Genomic DNA, 17,048 nt, shown 5'->3' with positions numbered 1-17,048 from the left:
ATGTACCTACTTAACTTAGTTAAATAATAAGACTCAAATATAGTGTACGTTAGTAGTTAGTACATAGTAATTCAATCCTTCATACAAGGCAACTGTCACAAATCACGGTCAAATTACCTACACAGGTAAAATAATAATATGTATTACGTTACGATACGTCTTCACAAGTGCACTTTACGGAAATTTTTAACACCAATTACTAAGTAAGTACCTACTTTACTACTTACTCAAGGTCATTTATGCCCTTTAGAGATAACTAGCTTATGCTCGCGACTTCGTCCGCGTGGACTACACAAAATTTCAAACCCCTATTTAACCCCTTAGGAGTTGAATTTTCAAAAATCCTTTCTTAGCGGAAGCCTACGTCATAATAGCTATCTGCATGCCAAATTTTAGCCCGATCCGTCCAGTAGTTTGAGCTGTGCGTTGATAGATCAGTCAGTCAGTCAGTCAGTCAGTCACCTTCTCCTTTTATATAATATATATATATAGATTACAAGAAGGCAATTAATTGTAGGTGAATTCAACCCTCAGAATGAGCATTCTTTGTGCTTGTCTCTTTGGTTACGTAATTTTTACAATTAAGAACCCTGAAACTGAACTAGAGTGAGGGAACTCTCGGTTTGATCCTGAATCGATGATAAATTAAATGTCAAATATTATTAGGCTATATGGTGACGTAAAATTATAGAAAAATAGGGCTACTTTTAACCTGCCGTTGACGTCGAAGCCTCGACGTTTTGTTGGAAGTTCCCTAACTGTTACATAAGGCTAGTTTGATGGTGAGAGATATTTTTTTGAAAGGTCAAAACGAATAAAAATACGTTTCAGTAGGTCACAATTCAGATTTGAGGTCCGTTACGTTCATACCCCGTGGGAGCCGACCCGCTATTGCAAACAATACACACTTCTGTTTATAAATAGCTGTTTCTATCAATTCTTGGGACTCCTCTTCAATTGTCTTATACCGTTCAAACCGCGTCGTAGCTACAGTTGCGGTGTTTCACCAATCAGCAGAGAGTGCTTTACATATATTTGTAGGTTGTTTCAAATGAATGAACTTCCGGTGAATCAATTGTAAATGCAGCATTTACAAGTAAGTATAACTTTGTTACACTATATGTATACTCTATTTTATTAAGAAGTTGGCACTAAAAACATGACTGTAAAAGGGTAAGTCAAGGATTTGGATGGTTTTGAAGAAAGAAAATTACTTAAGTAAGAACAACTCCGAAATAAACATGATGCTGATAAAACTGCACGTCACAATAACATTACCTACTGCAGAAAAAGAAATTAAGTAAGTAAGTGTAACGTAAAAGTATAGTTACACCAAACACTACATTCGCAGTCAACATAAGAAAACTGAGTCCACATCACCTACCGATAGAAATCTATACTACACAATGACATAGTACTTGCTCATAATACGCAATTTGTACCCAAGAGTCATTACTAGGTGCAAGCACCATACGTTTGGCTTTCATAATGGTCAGAGAAAATGGGCTTTCTAAACGTTTGCAACTGACGGTTCTTTACTATTCTTGCAGCGAAGGAAAAAGTCTTGTTATATTTGAAAAATGTGCCTCCTTGGCCTCGATAGTTAACGTTGCAGTGAACGTGGTGGAAATTGTAATCTACACGTATGTACGCGGTGGACGTTCATCCGTGCCATTTTAATCATTTCAAACAACTAAAAACTGCCTAAACTAGATCTGATATACTTACCTATATCTAATTAAGTAAATGAGTAGGTCATACGTTTTCAGACCATTTATTAAAACTCTTTTAATATGTCAAGAACGGTTTAGAAAAATAAGCCTTAATATTCCTGCCATTTTAATAAATATTTTAATTCCAACAGAATCATAGAAAACTGAGTGTGCATAAAACGCGTCGCCATTTTTAACAGCAGGTATTTCTTTCAACCTAGCTGCATGTCGTGTATTGTATTTAAACTATTAAAGAATTTACTGAACATAAATTCACGAATAAACCAAAAGTATTCTGCCATTTTGATAAATATTTTAATTCTAAACTGTAATAGAATCATAGAAAACTGTGTGTGCGTGAAACCCAGCGCCATTTTTGAGAGCAGGTACTTCTTTCAGCCTACTCATTGGATCAAGAGTGCAGCGCACTTGACTCGTGAAATGAAATTCTCGCGCTGTGTAAAATCCTTTTGCATTGTGTTAGATTTCCCTTTTTCAAACGCGATGAAGACTCTTCTGGCTTGTATGGTGAGGTTACCTACAGGCTACATATAGTTACCTGTATTTTTGAAGCCTATTTTTGATAACATTATAGGCACGCTGGAATTTATTGACATGATCTAACATTATTTTCCAGACTGAAGAAAATGTACTTATCGTCGCTGTATCTTACTTATGCAGAAGCACTGGTTCAAACATATTATAACTTGTACATATTATGTTATATCAATTGGACATTATTACATATATATTTTAAAGAGGACTCGAGGATCAATATTTTCCGATTTGTCGCTCAATTACTTTATGGTCCCCTTTTTACTGTACCCCAAAAAGACAGTCTGCAAGGTGGAAATGATTTATCACATGTCGGCCATTTGCGAAAAGAAAGCACTTTCTTGTATTTATATCTAATAGTTACGTTACATCCCATAGTGTTCCGGTTACATGCCTTAGTGTGGACAAGTCTAGCAATTGCCCACTCCTAGAACAGCGGACACAAGGAACAGCTTCTCAATTGGCCACTACAGGAAAAAGCCCTTCTAATGAGTGGGTTTGACGGCTCGCCCTTTACGATACTTAGGGCCGTTGAATGCAGCTCCCAGACAAGTTAAGATACTTTACTTTGACGCCGCCTAAACAATACGTCCTTCGCATCTTTTCCATTGTTTTGAATGCAGTGGCAGAGATCTGCAAGCATAATTTACATTCTAATACAACTAAGAAACAAACGTGTACAGTTGTAGACGTCTACAAGTGGCTAATTTTGTCGTAGACGAATCTGAATATTTCCATTGTAGTGACTTGTTCACACAGCGCGCGTAGGCAACGTGTCACGAAGACGTATCTAACGTGGATCTTAAAAGTTGTAATATGTAGAAGCAACTGTACGAAATTGTTTACGGCCCCCGCAGTGCAAAGTTACGTGGTTCTTATATATATAGTTATTTGCGTTACAAATCGTACACGAGTACGTGCGCGTTCAGTATATTTCCGTAGCGTCACGAAGTGTTGGTCCAAGGCTTTAGTTACAGACGATGGTAGACCTCTCTTCACATTCAACATTCTAAATAAGTACAAAAAATAAAATAGCATATTGCTTAGCTATAAATATAATATGATGTCACAAGAAATATTGTGTTTGAATTGAAAAAGGTAGGTAAGTAATTACTTGCTTACTTACTTAAGTAACACAAAACAAAAATAACTTAATCGTCACGAAACAGGCATGCTGTGCGGCGTAACTACTATGATCCACAAATCAATATTCTTCGCGAGGACTGATGCATTATTCACAGTTCGTGCAGTTAATATTTGAATATCTTCATTTCAAGGTCAAATTCTACTCTATCTATGAGTTCATCACATAAACTTACTTTTTATCGATGACAAGTTTAATATAGAACACGAAGGTAAAGAAATAACCTAACCTGAACGTGTGCCAGTTTTTTTAAAGACTCCAATAATAAAATATGTAGGCCACACAAACTAAATACAAAAGTATTAATTTTTCAGAAGGCTACAATAAACATTTAACTGCCTATTGGAATGTCAAGTTTAGTGCAGAAGAATGTATTTATAATAAATTTTGCCTCGAACAGTTAAAGATTTTTCCTTCTTTCATAAAATCGGTTTCTACAAGGCATTCGTGCATCGTATCGAAAATATAAACTCTACTTTTAACCAATTGCAACCGCAGAGTTGAGACAGTAAACCAAAATCGTATTAGAAATGTGTAACTAAGTAAGTTTAATCAAAAACATTATAGGTATGTATAATGTAACTAATTAATGCAGACGTACCTACTTACTTGTAAATCTGTGAGAACACAAGATGGTCTTTTAATTTTTCATAAAAGTTAAAATTACAAACTATTTTACGCTTTCTAAATTTAAGCAAAGTAGATTTAATTAAAAAAATAACTTAACAAATCACCATTACTGAGACTACCGGAAATTGTAAGACAACTTTAATACTTTACTGACTTAGGTAGGTAAGTAATTTTTAAGTAAGTAATCTAAATATATTAAAAGGAAAAAATGACTGACTGACTGATCTATTAACGCACAGCTCAAACTGTTAGACGGGTCGGGCTGAAATTTGGCATGCAGATAGCTAATATGACGTAGGCGTCCGCTAAGAAAGAATTTTTAAAAATTCAACCCCTGAGGGGGTGAAATAGCGGTTTGAAATTTGTGTTGTCCACGCGGACGAAGTCGCGAGCATAAGCTAGCTATAGACAAATTTCATTTTTCCATTTTTCAAATAAGTAACTAAATGTAATTATACTAAACATAATTATATTTTAAACGGATTGTATTTGCTTCTCTGAATAGACTCCAATGTCTTCAGGGCTACTTTGAATATGAAGACTAAAAGAAATTGATCTTACACAAAATGTAACGCACAAGTCGGTTAACCAAATTGGTCTATGCACTCCCATTGCACAATACATGTAATTTGATGTAACGAAGTAGCCCTAAACTTCGGTCACAAAAATCGATACCCACCCCCAATACATTGGCACCCTTGCACAGTTTTCATCGAATATATTTTACATATATATATGGTGTGTACCTTTTAGGGTCTCTGTAAGTCTGTACAATTGAAACCATACTAAAAGCTCACCCCCTTTCGCTTCAATAAGACTTTTGGAATTAGCCATTTGGTCCAATAGGGTATGGTTAAATTGATTTCGAGAATGTTTGTTAACTACTACATACGGAGTTATACCACTTTTCCTAAACTGTATTTTACGAACCCACTTTACGTTTTTTAAAATTACTTGTATACCTAGGTACTTATGTATATTCACGTGTTACTTGCTTAGCCATATTATAATACGAGCTGATGCTCGCGACTTCGTCCGCGTGGATTTCGGTCTTTCCCTTGAGAACTGTTAGATTGTCCGGGATGAAAAGTAGCCTATGTCACTCTCCAGGTCTTTAACTATATCCTTACAAAAAATCCCATCATCCGTTGTGACGTGATTGAAAGACAAACCAACAAACAAACACACTTTCGCAATTATAATATGGGTGGTGACAGAAGGCAAATCACTACGAAATCTAACGCCTATAAACACGGCCGACATTCGAAATGACTACAGTCAACTATTCTACGCACGAGTGTTTATTGCAATCAATTTTTCAAAGATTATTTGTGGCCCTCTTAAAATATAAAAGAATTCACTAACCACTGCCATAGTTAAATGTGATGTGGTTTATAAACATATTTAAAAATAAGTATGCTAAGTTAAGTAAAATAAGTTTACTTAACTTAGCAACAAAAAAAATGGCAAATCATCAATCGCATCACACGATGTAAACAACAATAGGTACGCGCACTCGGAAGGTATAAACTTTAAATCGGTGATATCACTGATGAGATCACCTATATGGAATTATCTAGCTTCTGAACAAGATATTCACAAACCCTTATAGTCTTCTTCTAATATATATAAAAAGAAAAGGTGACTGACTGATCTATCAACGCACAGCTCAAACTACTGGACGTATCGGGCTGGAATTTGGCATGCAGATAGCTATTATGACGTAGGCATCCGCTATGAAAGGATTTTTGAAAATTCAACCCCTAAGGTTGTGAAATAGGGGTTTGAAATTTGTGTAGCCCACGCGGACGAAGTTGCGATCATAAGCTAGTACTTTAATAAACTTAAATCATATTTTCATGCTTGACGCTTAACTGGTTTAAGCGTCGGAATACATAATAATATATTCCGACGCTTATAATAATATCATCTTTTGTAACACATTATCCGGCATATAAAGCAATAGCTTTATACCGGATGATGCCATGACGGACTTCAGCTAGTATCGAGTACAAAAGATCTGCCTAGGGAAACGTGTCGTTCTAAATACACGTGGAGGACAGAGACTAGATACAACTGCACAACAAGAGTAAAAATAAAATTATTTAAATATATCCATATGTTACAAGAAAAAACGCGAATAAGCTAGTTACCTTGAATCGCTAAGTAAAATTATGTACCCAATATTGGCACAGTGCAAATAGATTACACAAAAAACCGGTTTACAATCGCCTTCATTGGCACGATACTCTTCATTAATTCACGATATAAAGGCATACGAAGCCGAGAATGTAGCAAAAATATAAGAAACTTCAATTTCCACGATCTCATTGGGACTGTGAAGCTCTGTCGCTAACGTCTGGGTTTGCTTTGGGTCAGTTTTGAAAATCAAGTAGGCAAGTCGGTATAATATTATATTAAGTAAACGTCCATAATGAGCTCAGAGCAGGTCTAGTAGGTACCTACTATAAGAGTTTGGCTGTTAGTTCTCAGAGAAAAGCTACCAAACGATGTATTGTTCTAAAAATCTAAACCATAACGATATGGCATACAGTTGTGAATTGGCGTATGTTGCTGTTATGGGTCTTTAAAAAACTCTTGGTAAGCTAGGTAAGTGCAGTAACGTCACATATATTTATTTTATTTTATTTTTATTTCGACAAAATGAAAAGTGAACACACTTTTAGACCAAAGCCGAGACTGGTGTTGGCAGTTTGCAGCCCAAATAGACCGTAGTCTGTGTGTCTAACAAAGATCCTCGACTTCTCACAAACATTCATACATCAAATATATTTTAAATTTTATTTTAAATTAACATGTAGTGTACCTACTTTCTTCTTTTAATTAAAAGAATTTAGTTTAAGGTCATAAATTAAATTATAATAAATAAATACCTAAATAAATAAATAAATTATAATATACACGACGATTTACCATCGGGTGATTCAGGTGAATCAGGACCTTCATTTTATGTGCTAAACAATGATCGCGGAAAAAACCTGTACACGCTTCTGGACAATATTAGTTAATTGAGCTTCCTCCCATCCTCACACCCGAGTTTACAATATAGGTTAAACACCCGTATATTTACGTTGAACGTACGGGCCCGCCAAAAACACGAACCAATGAGTGCTAAAAATAGAACTACGCCCATAACAGCTGCCGGTATCCCCGATATACTCGTATATATATACAACTTCTGGGCGTTGAACGGCGTGTAAATCATACCGGACATGATTTACAAGACCGTATGGAGGTGTTGTTGTAACCGGCAATCTGTTTAGTTCAAATATTTTATGAGATGTGTGCGCAATCCAGTGTAGTACGCCGAGAAATGGAGACGGTGTGAATGGACTTCAGACAGCTTTTGATGTTCGACGTAGCGGTTGTAGTGATTGCAATATGATTAAGTGGACAGTACAAACTTACTTAAATAATAAAAGTACAGTACGCGGCAGAAAGTAATGTACATCGACCTTTAGTTAGAATGACATTTCGGCTTTGTAGAGCGTTGTCTTTGTCACTCATACCTTATATATGATGTTTTGTCGGTCTCAAGGACAGAGACAGCGCTCTACAAATCTGCTATCTCTAAAGGTTGATGTTCATTACTTTCTGCCGCGTACCGTAGTATCATTATTTTCGGAATGAGCATTGTAGTTAATCATTGTGGTCTATATAATTAACTACGTAGTTATATATTATGGTAACTATATCTTTGTTTAGTCGAAATAGACAGGTAGTTTTACTTTTTTTCGAATTTACCGGATTATGAAACACAGATTGTCATAACTACAAGTACTCTCCTACTATGTATCTTAACTACATAATATCTACGAAATCTATGTATTACGAAATAAATTATCTTTGTTAGGATAATAAGCAGCTTAAAATTTATAACGGCATTCCTAGTTAGTATTCTTTGATAACTAACGGTAACTAACATCCCATCGTAGAAAGCCATTTGCTTTTGGAAGTCATTAAGTTTTAGGCTACACAGAATCTACAAATAAGAACGGGTCAATTTGTGTGCAGAAACCATCTCACGACCGAATTTCGGCCAAGCGCGATTGTCTGACATAATGAGCCGGACCATTGTCTAAATTGCGCTGGGTTCATTATCCGGAGTCGTCCGTGTTCCAGGAACTATGTAGGTTAAGCTGAAAGCACAGCCACGCCGACCGGCGTCATGTTACATAACTACTATATTGACATATTATTATTATTATGTACGTAATAACTATCACCATATGTTTGCGGCCGACTGCAGCAGCGATTTTTCTATAATATATTAACTAGGTATGCTGATTGTTATGCCTTTCGTGAAGGAGAATTACTAAAAGAAATAGCTAGTTTAGCAGGCGTTGTAGCTAGTGTAAAGGTAGCTTTATTTTTGCACTTGATTGCACTAACTGTAATGTCGGCTTTTATGTCACCAACCCGTTCTCGGTACCGTTAAAAAAGGGCATAAGCTTCCAACATGATGTCCGATATGTACCTAGTTACTTAGTTAGTATTGTATACGAAAGTCTAGATAAGAACCTCCTGCAGTATAATATGCCGATGAGCTATCATTCAAAATACAGGAAACATTACCTTTTTCATATTTAAATGGTAGGTAGGTATACTGGCTACCGGAACGAATTAATGAGGCTTGTAATTTTCGACATAAATATACCGATATATTATTAATTATACGTATTTAATATAGGTAAGTACCTAGTTAAGAACGACAACAGGGTAGGTATCGTGCGCGCAAAACATGCAGTCCAATCTGAAGTTGCAATTTGAACAAGTTAGAATGAGGATTAAACACATAAGTCCGGCAGAAATCTGTTTTTGTACCTACTTACAATGTCTGTCAATGACGACCTATGTCTATAGTACGCGACAGGTCGAGATGGCAATCAGGGTGGGGACAACCCACACAGCCCCCGTGCTAACCCGGTGCGAGATCGCGCGGGTGACGTGCGGGTGTGCAGAGCATCCCGCCGCCTCATACTCCGATTGCTATCTCGACCTGTCGCGTACTATACTTGTTTTACGCGCACTATAACTACTGTTCGCTCAACAAACCTTCTGCAAGCATCTTACATTCTAGGTAAAAACAGTAGATAAATCAATAATCAATAAATAAATGCCAACGAAACATCGCAACAAATAGATTAAAAGCAATGGAGTAGGTGTGTACAAGCTCAACGCACAGCCTTTATTGGCTCCCCAACCACACTCTCTGAAGCCTTTAGCATCTATAGGCTTTAGCAATAAGTTTGAATGGATGGTGTGGCTAAAGAGCTACTACGGAGATTAGCGCTATAATTCAACAATTTAATTATATTTTATCCATCAGATCTATACTCTAATTAAGTACCTAGTACAAAATAACTTCTTACATAATTTAGGTAAGTAGGTACAATGTACTTAAGTAGTTATACTTAATTAAATCCATTTTCATATTAAGTATTTCATTATAATATTATGATTTAAAAAACCTCTAACTACAGAGACATGCATGTTTTTTTTTTGTTTCTCTTTTGTATCTACCTACATCTAATAAGAAAACCTATTTATATTCGGGCGAAAGACTGGCTTCCCATAGCACAGGGAATCCTAGTTTGGGGGCCAGGAACTTTGCATTGCTACTACCAGGGTTATGTACTTATATACACCTTGTAAATTTTTATCAAATAAAGATTATTTATATGCACTTTTATCAACTGTAATAATTATTATAAAATTTCGCTTCACAAACATTTTTAAAGTGCTATACCAAACACATAATTTTAGTATAATACTATTATGTACCTTTTAAAAATACTTTGTATAGGACTTATTTAAGTACATACTTGGATTCTATATTTTAGCTAGTGAACACATTATGCCTAATTATGTTTAGCTAATTAGTACTTATTGTACAAGCTACTAGTTCAAGTGCTATTGAAAATAATAACTACCTATGCGAAATAAAAACGCTATGTAATCGTAATACATTCCTTTTACGTGAAGAAATAGACCGTGACGCGACACCTGCAGTCTTCGTAATAGTAACTTCGTTAGTTTTTTGTGCCGCCTAAAGGCCTGTACAGTGTACACATTCACAAATGCACAAAAAGCACAACAAAAACTGTACAGCAAAACTTCACACTGGACGCCACTATAATTTAACGAGCTCATGATGCGACTTCGTCTACGTGGACTACACAAATTTTAAACTCCTCTTTCACTCCCTTAGGGGTTGAATTTCAAAAATCATTTCTTAGCAGATGTGTACATGTCATAATAGCTATCTGCATGCCAAATTTCAGCCTGATCTGACCAGTAATTTGAGCTGTGCATTGGTAGATCCATCAGTCTCACCTTTTCCTTTTATAAAGGTATGTACAAGCTTATTCCCGCGACTTTGTCCGCGTGGACTACACAAATTTCAAACCCCTATTTTACGCCCTTAGGGATAGAATTTCCAAAAATCCTGTCTTAGCAGATGTCTACATAATAATAGCTATCTGAATGATCCGTCCAGTAGTTTGAGCTGTGTGTTGACAGATCAGTCAGTCAGTCATTCTCACGTTTTCCTTTTATAAGTATTGAGATAATATTACTAGCTTACCCACTCTGGCTTTGTTCAATTTAAATTTGTAAAAATCGTTGAGGGGAGTAATTTCCAGAAATCCTAACACTACTACTCAGGCTTACTTAATTTGACTAACCACATGAGTCCAGCCAGTATTAAGTACTTACTTAGTTATATTTATAATCCTAAACACCTACTATAGTATACGACAGGTTGAAATGGCAATCGGGGAGGGAACGCCCTTCACAGCACTCCACGCTAACCCAGAACGGGCGAGCGCGGGTGACATGCAGATATGCGTGGCGTCCCCCCGCATCATACCCGGACTATACTTTTTTATTTATAGGGTTCGGTACCTCAAAAGGAAAAAGGAAACCTTATAGGATCACTTTGTTGTCTGTCTGTCTGTCTGTTGTGTCTATCAAGAAATCTATAGGGTACTTCCCGTTGACCAAGAATCAAGAAATTTGGCAGATAAGGTCTTCTAGCACAACTAAAGGGCAAAATCCAAAAACCTTTATTTTTCCTTATCACTTGATAGTATTTACAGAGTTTCTAAATCTATTCTGTCTTCATTTTTAATGAAAGCCTACCGAAAGCTAAGTTAAATACCAATTTAACTTAGCTTTCGGTAAGTAAAATTTAACAATATTAAAGAAATAAAGATACTAAAATTTTCATGGATATTTAACATGCTCTGTATAGAAAGTAGTTATCAAAATTCAAAATTTTAATTCATGTAGGACAATTTAGTATCTCTTATGCTACGCCTGTGATTACCACTTGTTTGGAAAGCAATTCTACTGAGTAGAGCCAGCAAGAAACTCAGCAGTAGATTACCCTTTACAAATCATAAAAAAATACAATAACCTATCTTATGGGCAACTAAAAGCGCAGCTGGTTGCTTTCACATTACTTTGTCAAGGAATTCATCAAATGTATAACCCAAACCAGCAACCGCCCACCTAAACCGTGAGGAGTAAGGATCTGCTGATTGTGAATAGTATTATGTACAAAGCATAAAATTTTGTTTCCATCTTTTTAATTTTAATTTTGCAGAAGTAATTTGCGGGATTATTCGATTATGACATGAATTTACTAAAAGAACTATGTACAAGGTAGGTGCCTTCATATTTTACATACACAATTTGGTGGCACAGATTTTAAAAGTGGGAGCAATATTTTTAGTAATCCCCTCCATAGAGAATAGTTTAGGAAATGTGTACCGGCACGTCGACTGTAACGACTTAGTTTACTTCTACTTACAAAAAACACTTACCTTCATATCGGACACAATCTGTTGGTATAAATTCCACAAGGGAGAGCAATCTTTTTCAGTAGTCCCCTCCATTGTCAATATAAACACAATACCGACACAAAAACACAAAAAACACTATCAAGCACAGAAAATCACATTGCACAGCGCTTCGTGTGCGCCATAATGATAATACAGCATCTGTTGCATTTTTGAGATGTTAACAACAATTATGATATTTAGCACTCATATAAATATTACCCACATTTCACTTTTTATTAATTCCAAGACACAGTGCTAGGTTTTAAACTAACAAATCAATATTTATAAACACGAACGAATATCCTCCATTGAGATGGTAAACGCAAAGATATTAAGACTATGTTCTTGACAAATTTCACATGAATACGCACCAGCACAAAAGAGAAATGCTTATCTGAATATAATTTAGTTATTTTTCATTACAAAGAAAGCTATTTGTAACACGTTTTCATACATAAAACACGGTCAAAAATTACTTTAAAATTCAAACACGCAAAACAAGCAACGAGCGACAAAACAAGCGCTGACAACTGGCCGGAATAAATTTAGTTCATTTTCAATTTTCTGTTTGTGAATGTGTTGCGTTCAGACTTCAGTTCAGTTCATTTCATTCATTCAGTCACTGAACTCTACTAAAACAAGTACGATAGACTTGTGGGGAAATCTAATATGGTAATAATTTACACCAAGCGAGAAAAAAAAACTAAAAACCTTGGACGATTTAACCTATGGACTTGTAACGCGCCTAATATTACGAATAAAAATTTCTGTCACTTTTGGTGCGGGACGAGGAAACACTACATAGACAACTTGACACACTCGCTCAACAAAGTTTTGTGTCATTATTAACACACACATATCTAAATCTTCAACACTACTACATTTTACGCACACTAATAAGTTATATACATCAACATACAAAGACATTACGAGTGTAAGACAGTCAAAGTGATTTCCGATGCTACCGTATCGATATTTTAAAATATATCGATAGTTTTTCGTTTGGTTGTCAATTTTCATTTTCATTTTTTTTTTCCTTGGTGTTAGTTCGATGTTTGCTTGCTTGATTGATGGTGGAGTAGTACTAGAAGGACCTGGTTCCTGAGATTTATAATTCTCTACCGACTTGAACACCTGAAAAAAAAATTGTCGAGCAAATTGATATCCAAAGTATAAAATGTTTATCACAAGATGTTGCCGACGGCCTAATTTCATCAAAATCTGTTAATTATTCATCATAGTAGGTTGTTAAAGCGTAACACAAAAAGACAGACAGTCAGACACCCTCAAAAATTGTTTCAAATTTTACATGTAAACACATAATATGGAAACACTTACGGTATCTGCTAAAAGCAATGTTGGTATGGCATGAGAGACTAATTTGCGACGTTTATTAGGCAAACATTCAAATTGGGACGAATCAAAGTGCGCCGAACAGATAGTACTTGTGCGGGTAGGTTCCCAACTACGTTTTCGATCGCACAATTGTGCCCACTTCATTTTAAAGTGGGCGTCTTTAGGAAATCTGTAAAAATAAAACGATTATGATAAATTATTACCTGATCCTCATCCTTGAGAAAGGTACACCTTTTAGCTACATATTACCCAGTTCAGAGACACCCTACCCCGTTTCGCGCCTATCACTAAAATTGCGTTGCTTTAATTTTTTTTTAAATGTATTAAGTACGTGAAATCACAGAAATCGACCAGTTTTATTACAAGTATAGGTAGCGAAAAAATTGTGGTAATTAATAATAACTATTCTTTACTTGACTTGAAGACGGTAATTTAGTCGTTAATAATAAAGAAAATGTTTTCATCGATATCGATAATCGAACCGCAATCACTATCACATGATTCTTAAAAATCGAACCTTATGTCCTATGCAATTGAATCTAATACTGAAAAATTTTGTAAAAATAACACTATAGTCTCGTGGGGAGTGCGGCATACTATAGACGGAGAGCCAGGGCCCAAAATACTGTTTGAATTTACTAAGGCTAATTTTTTTATAGTTCATTAGAATGGTTGCGTACACAAACATACTGCGGTCAGTCAAGTGAACCTGAGAACAGTGACTCAGGTGCGCTATCAAAGGTGTCGTACCTGCGAGGTAATAAAATGAATTTACTAAGGCTGAAAATTGTTATATAACTTGTATATTGCATATAAATAAAAGTTGTAATGGTTAGTCAGCAGAATATGGGGACAGAGCTGGTCAGTATGCGCAAAAAATTAGCCTTAGTAAATTCAAACAGTTTTTTGGGCGCTGGCTCTCCGTCTTTAGTATACCGCACTTCCCACGAGACTAGTGTTATTTTTACTACTACGTAATTTCATGCTGTTCACGCGTATTCAAATTTTAACCTAATTTGTATATATCGAGGGTTGCAATTGTTTAGAAAAAACAAAATATAGTCTCGTGAGAAGTGTGACTCGCTTCTACCGAATTATTACGTACTCAATTACTGAATCGGTAAAGTTCTCGATTGTTATTTTATTATAATAATTTATGTAATTTAATTTATAGAAAGCGTTTATTACACCAAAAATACTTACTTATGAAATGAAATTCCATCTTTTTGTAAATTTGATGTGTTTGATTTGTTCTTGCACTCACTAACGGCACAAACAGGCATTTTTCACCCAGCGTGTAAGACGTCGTCACACATCGAAAACGATTCTGACAATGACAAAATCGATTCCGCAAACAGTGTTTATAAACGCAGTGGATTAAAAATCCATTACTATTGACAGAGGGGAATAATCATGCGAGGCGCGTCCTTAGGTTAAATCGTCCAAGCTAAAAACATATTACCAAAATAGTCTTAGCAATAAGCAATTGAAAAATGTTAATTTCAGTTTATAAAATTTTATAATGACTTTACCAATTCATTTTAAAGATTGTGTGACATCATGATAATTATTATTGATAGCTCATGAACCTAAAAACCTTTGCGGTGAAATAAGACATGCAAAGCTTAAATGCTATAAGTTATTACACTAAATAGGCTACTTGACACTTTTTTAAAGTTGGTCTTAAATGGTTAATATTTGTCCTATTATATCAAAAAATTAACACTATATTTTTTTGCGCCCTAAAAACCGTAAAACTTTAATTTAAAAATATATTTTTCTTAGACAGGTGAAAACACTGTCGGCCATGTTTGGCCGATAGATTATCTGTGCTCTGACGTCATGCATTTGTAAACAACAGCATAACCTCTCAAAGTTTAATAAACATGACTTCTATACTAGTTTACATGAAAAATATAGTAATTATCGTTATTGTATCATCCGAGAATGTAAAAAACGCATCGATAAAGACCACAGGAAAGTTGCAGATTAGAGTGCCCAGTGAAATAAATATACGTAACACGCGAAGACTTGCTTAAAGGGATCCTATATGACTAACGACTTAAACCCTTATTTTTGCAAAGATCACTTTGTTGTAAGTCTTACTTAATAACTTATTCAATTTATAAAGAGAAAACGATATTTTTTTACGTTTACTATGAGTTTTTAGAAATATATAAAAACTAGCTTATGCTCGTGACTTCGCCCGCGTGGACTTCATAAATTTCAAACCTCCATTTAACCCACTCAGAGGTGAAATTTCAAAAAATCCTTTCCTAGTGGATACCTTCTCTTTACCTACAAAGAACACACCCACCAAATTTCATGTATCTAGGATCAGCTGTTTAGGCTGTGCGTTGATATATAAGTTAGTCACGACTCTAAATTTTATATGCATGGATACTACGTTAGTCCCCGCGTCACATCGGGATGACATTTCTTTGTTTACATATTTAATGACGTCACATCATGGCTGACAGCGTTTTCTGCGTTTCAAATAAAAATAAAAACTGTATTTTTTTAAATTGGATTTATATATCCATCCATCCATGCGTTTTTAATAATTGTTATTGATATATTTCGTTGTCTTAAGCAAAATACTATAATAAATAATCATTTATTGGACGAAATTAGATATGAGTCAAGTAGCCTATTATCGATCGAATAAAATTATTGTAGTTTTTTGGGTAGGTACCTAGTTTATTATCACTTTAGGATCAAATTACTTAAGAGATTTTTCAAAAAAGGGTACAATGCCCTATGGTATGGTGTATGGGTTATGGTGTGTATCATTCGTGTGCCGGGAAGACTACAGAGTCCGTGTGTTGACTTTAGGGTCGTATCTGTCCTCAGTTGCTGGGGCTGAAATACCCTAGTGTCACGATTGTGATTTACGAGGTACCGAGGTTAAGCACTCCTATTTCCACAGTGTATACCACAGTGTGATGTCCTTGATATTGTGTGTGATGTCTCAGCCTGGAGCTTGGAGTAACTCTACGTGATCAAATCAGAAATGAGGAGATCTGTAGAAGAACCAGAGTAACCGACATACAGAACGTGGCAGAAAATATAGTAGATCAATCTTTAGAAAGAGATAGTGGTTTCGTAGAGCGTTGTCTCTGTCGTTGAGACTGACAAAACATCACATAGGTGTGAGTGACAGAGACAACGCTCTGCAAAGCCAAAATCTGATTTTAAAGGTTAAATGTATAATATTTCTTGCCGGCTACGGCTCAGCGGGTGGGGAGCATCCGTACACAGTTGAAATTCCATGAACGTACGAAGCTATAATTATGCTTCATCGGTTGCCTTCTCAATGTCCAAGAAGACTGCCGCTAGCCCCTACCTTCTTATTCAAAGCCGTAATGAATCATGATCGTGAAAAATCCATGCGGTAAGGGGTTAGTTAACCTGTTCGATATAATGCGTAAAAAATGTATTCTCACCTGCCATTTTAACTTTTTGTGTAAACTGTACTTTTGATTCAGTTGACCCAGGACCTAGAGAGTTTAAATGGCGCGTGAGAACTCATTTTGTACGGACTATAGGTACAAACTATCGCCGAGATAGTATCGCCCTCTGAAGATTAGCACATAGAGTTTGTGTCAAATTTTGCCACACGGTGAGACTATCGCCGTCCTGGAGATGGCTTGATTGCGACTGTAATTACATGCCGGCACTCTGGCTAGCTGATGCATATTTTGTATGACTACTCCTTATCTAGCGTAATAATTATTCGCAGATTGTCGAGTGATGGTCGAGTGTTGCGTTGCGGCATGAGTG

At 35.8% G+C, this 17,048-nt stretch overlaps 2 protein-coding genes across 4 annotated transcripts in view; one reads left to right on the top strand and one right to left on the bottom strand.

The window, feature by feature from the left end:
- The window catches only part of mim (missing-in-metastasis), a 142,019-nt gene extending 129,550 nt beyond the window's left edge, over window positions 1–12,469 (bottom strand). For 2 of the 3 annotated variants that reach the window (XM_034970359.2, XM_069499603.1), the window contains exon 1: window positions 11,892–12,468. In XM_034970359.2, the coding sequence (XP_034826250.1) occupies window positions 11,892–11,963 (72 nt within the window). In that variant the 5' untranslated portion in view covers window positions 11,964–12,468. Of the gene's footprint in view, window positions 1–11,891 lie in introns of all 3 variants that reach the window. The other variant, XM_034970360.2, reaches the window with a different exon arrangement.
- Window positions 1–17,048, top strand: part of LOC117983752 (transmembrane protease serine 9-like) — a 267,133-nt gene that overhangs the window by 96,317 nt on the left and 153,768 nt on the right. The gene's annotated exons all lie outside the window — the stretch shown is intronic.

This window comes from Maniola hyperantus, chromosome 7 (genome assembly GCF_902806685.2).
Source record: "Maniola hyperantus chromosome 7, iAphHyp1.2, whole genome shotgun sequence".
NCBI classification, from domain to species: Eukaryota; Metazoa; Arthropoda; class Insecta; order Lepidoptera; family Nymphalidae; genus Maniola; species Maniola hyperantus.
This window is presented reverse-complemented; position numbering and strand designations above follow the sequence as displayed.